This window comes from Elephantulus edwardii, unplaced genomic scaffold (genome assembly GCF_000299155.1).
Source record: "Elephantulus edwardii isolate Elephantulus edwardi_28Jun2011 unplaced genomic scaffold, EleEdw1.0 scaffold00042, whole genome shotgun sequence".
In the NCBI taxonomy this organism is placed as follows: Eukaryota; Metazoa; Chordata; class Mammalia; order Macroscelidea; family Macroscelididae; genus Elephantulus; species Elephantulus edwardii.
The window spans coordinates 8,655,122-8,661,121 of NW_006399792.1; the positions used below are offsets into that span (position 1 = coordinate 8,655,122).

General features: G+C 39.0%; 1 protein-coding gene across 1 annotated transcript in view; it reads left to right on the forward strand.

Moving 5' to 3' along the window:
• The window catches only part of LIN54 (lin-54 homolog (C. elegans)), a 155,439-nt gene that overhangs the window by 14,056 nt on the left and 135,383 nt on the right, over positions 1 to 6,000 (forward strand). The window contains exon 3 of the mRNA XM_006885328.1: positions 131 to 273. Within this exon, the coding sequence (XP_006885390.1) occupies positions 131 to 273 (143 nt within the window). The remainder of the gene's footprint in view (positions 1 to 130; positions 274 to 6,000) is intronic.

The following is a 6,000-nucleotide window of genomic DNA, read 5'->3' on the forward strand; positions in this document are numbered from 1 at the left end:
TAGCATCTGAGTATTAAGTTCATGTAGTGATTGATACATATGAAGTAGTGAACATATATATGTCAGCAATACATAAATTTTTATACTCTCAATGAAAATGTTAAACTGATGTGCTATCTCTCATTTGCAGGTAGGGTTCTTTCACAGTCTACTCCTGGGACTCCATCAAAGACCATAACAATATCCGAAAGTGGTGTTATTGGATCAACTTTAAATTCTACAACACAGACACCAAATAAAATAGCCATCTCACCTTTGAAATCGCCAAATAAGGTAAGAAGAAAAAGAAAAACTAACCAGCCAAATATAGTACTTGATGCTTTTATTTTCTTTCTGATCACTTTACGTAGTTTAGTGTGAATATATTCCTAAGCAGGTAATGGCACTCAGTGAATACTGGATGAATTGCATAGTTAGGGATTATATGACAGATAAAAACCATTTAAATACTTAGTCATAGGGTAATTTTGTATATTAACATATCTTCCATGAGCAGTGTGAATGTGGGTACAACAGAAATGTTTTGAGGTCCATGATGTAAGTATTCCGTTATTATTTTAGCAATTTATTATTAGTATTTTAGCAAAATCTTTGTTGTGAAAGACACATATAGTGACCACATAAGTAAAAAAATATCAACTGTAACTTTTTAAAATAAAATTGTTCTCTCTCAACCTACACTGAACGTTTTGGAGTTCTGAACCTTTGCTAGGTAATAGACTACCCGAAGGACTTGAAATTAACATCACTTCTTCTAAAAGAATGAACAGATGTGTTTTGAAGAAGGTGCATCCAGAGTGCTCCTTGGAGTCAAAGATGGTAAAGCTTCACCTCACATACACCTCCTAGGAAAGGCAGTTCCATGAAAAGGAGCATCATGCTTGGAAAGGTGCAGGATCTGTGAAAGAGAGGACTACTGCCAATCACATGGATTCACAGCAGTGACTGCAGCAACCAGCTCACATATATCAGAGACTGTGATCATGGCACAGGATAGGGCAGGGTTCACAGCTGTTGTAAGGTCACTGTACGTTGTACTCAGCTCAGTGGCACCTAACAACAACAGATTATCAGCATTTTAACACTTAAATACAATTTAAGTATATGGAAGCTTGTCATCATTTATTTTCATTTTAAAGTACCAGTAATTTTTTTTTCTTGTCCTGAGTAAGTGCTCTTAGCTCACTTTCCTAAAATGTACAGATATCATCATACCAGAATAATGTTTTGAAAAGGGTATAGTTTTAAAGGTATTATATCCAGGTGGAAAGCTACATGTTATTTTCTAAGAAGCTACTGTTGTGATTCTGGAAACATACTGCTCTCTGCACCCCTCCTCTTTCCTTAATTTGTTACTGCTTATAAATAGAACAAACATTAAACATTTACCTAACATTTTTTAAAAGACCAGCTGTTGCTTTCTATTTTGATAAGACTTGAGTATAATGGGGAAATTCCCTACAGTTTTTTAGATGGAATTCTACCTGTGTTATAACATAGATAATTATTTTCCTAAATGGAATGAAATTAATAAATATTATAATACTTCCTAAGTGTGTCCTAAGTATTAATACACCCTGGAGATAAAAACATAAATAACATTAGGTTTATATTAGGGATGTTAGACATCAGTGTCACAAATTGCCCTGGACAATCGAAAGGGACACAGGTGGATTGATGAGGGAAGAGTTAGACAAAGGAGGCAATTCTTGAAAGATTTAAACCTGATGGATGGGATAAGTAGAGGAAGTTGCCAAGATTGAGCTGTTTTGCATAGACATGTAAAAGTGTTTCCCTTTCATGATGCTACATTATTTGGTAGTATGAATATGGAGTGTGCGGAGATTAAATGGAAGGCCTTATTACCTTCAAGGGAGTTTAGATTTTGTGGTTTTGAAACTCTGTGTGGCCTTTGTCTTAGGCTGATTTGCTAGAGAAGCCAAACCAGTGAATCATGCGTGAAGATATATTTAAGAGCCCTGGTGGCCTAGTCCTTAGGGAGTTGTGCTGCTAACCTAAAGGTTCAAATCCACTAGCAGCAAGTTGGGCAGTTTCCTCCTGTGTGATTTACAGCCTCTGAAGATCTGCCAGAGAATCATCTATGACTTGTCTCTGATGTGCTGGCATTGAGTTTGAGTACATATACCACCACCCACATATTTATTTCAAGGAAATGCCTCAAATGCTTGTAAAGGCTGTCAAGTTTCATGTTTGCTAGACCGTCCTCAGGAGAAAGGTCTCTGGGGAGGCTAATGGATCCAAATTGTTGGTAGACGGGGTGGGTCTCAGGCATCTGACTTCAGAGTCTGTCAGCTTCAAAGGCAAATGAATCCATACGTTAGTATCAGGAAGTAGAGTCATAGACAGCAGGCTCCAGAGACTGCTGGATATAGAGTCTGATGAGTCAAAAGGTTGTTGACAGGGTGCAGGCTTTGGAGATTGACAGGTCCAAATTTATCAAGTATAGTAGGACACTGGTTCAGTGAAGTACATGAGCCAGATAGCTAGCTGTAGCTTTGACATACCCATTCCTAAGGAGACTTCTTCATCAGATAAAGCTGATCATATCTTTGAGGAACACCTTTAATCTTGCCTCATTAAGGATAATGTCTTAGTTAGCTAATGGTGATATAATAGTGGGTGACTTGAACAGATTTATTCTCTTACAGTGTAGGAGGCTCTCATTCACTGCTGTCAGTTGGAACCGACTCAGAACCTACTCCAGCTGGTTTTCAGAGTCTGTAAAATGACACAGAGATGATTGTCCGATTCTCCCTTGGAGCTGCTGGTGGACTTGAAACACCAGACAGGCACTTCTTTGAGTTATCAGTGAATCTCCCTACTGACTCCTCCAATAAAATGGCTTTTCAGGAGGTTGTTGTTACGTACAGTTGAGTTAGAACTGACCCGCCGGTGGGTTTTCAAAGGCAGTAACTTGCGTGAGAGGAGATTGCTCATCTTTTCTCTTGTGGAGTAGTTGGTGGATTCAAGCCATGTACAGTTGGGTTGGCAGCACAGCTCCTTACCATGAAGTCACCCATGCTCTATTTTAGGTTAAAAGACTAAAATTCAGGACGCTGAGTTTACTCGAAGGCGTGTTCCTAGTTAGTGCTGGGAGGAAGTCCTGGTGTTATTTCTGTATCTATAGGCCCAGCATTCCCTGGGCAGCTCCACCTGTCCTGACCTTTCTCATATCAACAGGCTTTTAATATCGTAAGCATCTGGGTCCAAAAAGATTCACTCCACTCCTGAGGCTTATTTCTTGGTGATACTAAGCAGATATTGCCCCTCTTTTTCTTCCCCTTTCATCAGATGAGGGCAAAGGTACGGAAAGGGAGTGTTGGGTCCTTCTGACAACCATTTGGTTGTCACATCAGATTATTACATAGCTTCTACGTATCATTTCATACATGCGCTTTCTAGGGACACAGTTTAGTCCATGACAAAAGTTACCTTATCCTGAGGATCATGGCTACACTGACATAATACAAACCATCTCATATCTTTCTCTGGGAAGGCGGTTCTCAACCTTGTGTGCATCGACAGGCACTTGGGGAACTAAAGCACACTAATGTTGTAATCCCCAGAGACTCTGTTTTAAATGGTCAGAAATTTGACCTGGCATCTGCATTTTTTAAGGCTCTGTAAGCAGTTCTGTTAGCCAAGATTGAGAATCAGTGCTCTAGGATAGAATCAGTTGTTTGGTGCTATTGAGTTAATTTTTGAGTGATTATGACCCAGGGGACAAAGTGCACTTACTTTACTGCATTTTCTCAGCTATAATCTTACGTGAGCAGATTGCCAGGCTTGTTTTTCCCTATTGATTTGTTGGGTAGGCTTGAACTGTCAACCCTTTTGATTAGCAGCTGAGTACTAAGGCTTCTTAGGGTGATTATCAGTTGGCACTTTTGAAAAATTGACTTAGTTGAGTGATGCTTTGGGGGAAAGGTAAGCCTGAATTTTTGGGAATCCGTTCACTTGGTGATCCTCAGTGTTGACTGCACTTTAGAAGTACCTAGGAATTTCTTGAAAAATTTAATGGTAGGGCTTTATCTGACCATTTAAATCAGAAACTTTAGGCTGAAGATAGGTGTTTTTTTTATTTGTTTTATTATTTTTGTGTGAGTGTACCATCAAATCAGATCTGACTGGTACAGGAGGAGATTGCCCCTCCTTCCCTGGCAGAGCATCTGGTGGATTCGAACCGTGCGCCTCTGGGACTGTAGTTGCAGCTCCTTGCCACTAGGTCACCAGAGCTCCCCTGAGACAGGTATTTTTAAATGTCAGAGTGTACTCCAAGATAGAGAATCACTAAGTTAAATTACTGTGGTACTCCACCTTTGAATAAATTAGTCAAAACTGAAGAACTGAGTAAGAAGGTATAGGCTGAGAGAGATTTCAAACAGGAGATGAAAAACAACTGTGAAATATCATCTCACCCCAGTGAGAGTGGCAAAATTTAACAGAACAGCAAGCAACAAATACTGGCAGGGTTGTAGAAAAACTGGAACACTTACTCACTGTTGGTAGAAGTGTAAAATGGTGCAACCACTGTGGAAGGCAGTGTGGCGCTTTCTCAAAAAGTTGCAAATAGAGATACCATTTGACCCAGCAATTCCACTACTGGGAATATACCCCAAAGAGACCATAACTGTCACCCAAGCAGATATATGCATGCCCATGTTTATCGCAGCTTTGTTCCAATAGCAAGGATTTGGAAACAACCCAAGTGCCCATCAACAAACGAATGGATAGAGTAGTTGTGGAATACTCACACAGTGGAATACTACGCTGCATTGAAAAACAAGGAACTCATGCAATATTATACAAAATAGGTGACTATGGAGGACATTATGCTGAGTGAAATATCTTAGTCACAAAAGGACAAATACTGCATAGTGCCACTGTTGTAAAACAGGACTGACATCAGGGTTGGGGGGAGACTGAGAAAGATGGGATAAATAATGTGTACTGCATTGAAACAGATGAGGGAGAAAACTGTTTAAAAGGGATATTTTATTAGGTATTATTGTCATGACAGGAGTCCAGAATAAAGGCTGCATAGTGGAGTGGAACTGGGAGGAGGGATTGTAAAACAATGAAAGAATTTTTCTTTTAGTTTTCAAAGAGAAGAGTGTTCTGCGGAGGGGATTGACAGGGAGAAAGGTGCAACAATGAATAAATGGAAATCCAAAGTCTGTAAATTTTCATTAAAATTAATAATAATAATAATAATAAATTTAATCCACAAGAAAGAAAAAAACAAAACCCAAGCCAGGAGATGCGAAGAAGAGAGACTATCTAGAATGACTCTTGGCCTGCTAACTTGAATAAGAAGTCAGTGATACCATAACAGACTAGTATGTCTGATAGAACCTTGGTGATATCTTGAACCCTTTCAACCAACTGGGGGTCTATAAATCTAACCCTGTCAACCCTAGACTTGCAAGTTTTATATCTTCTATGGCAGGTGTCATTATTGTGGCATATCCTCAGAGGAAGCTGAAGATCCATTAAGGCAGAATTAGCACCTGCTTTGAAAGGTGACGTCTTCGTGGAATAAACATTTGCATTAATCCTAGGCCATATCCGACTGAGCTTAAGAACATGTTTACCTGAGCATTTAGTGACCTGTGACGTGACCAGAAGTAGAGCTAAGAATAGAACTAAGAAGAGCATGAAGAATTATCTCTACTTCTTAAGAGAGTTGGAATGAATTTCTGATTATGTTCCCTTTCTAACATTTATTGAGCATTTCATGCCTGTCATAGGAGTTTATTTTTTGTTACGTAAAAAAAATGAGACACACATAAAAATAACTAGATATTATTATCTAGTAATATTGGATTGTGTAGTTTTGCACATCTGTGGGTGTGGTTTAAGAGAACCTGGTCTTTTTTTTTTATTAATTTTTTTATTTTTCATTTCAGTGAACATCTACAGAGATTTTGGAATTCCATTCATTCATTGTTGCACCCTTCTCCCCGCACAAACCCCTCC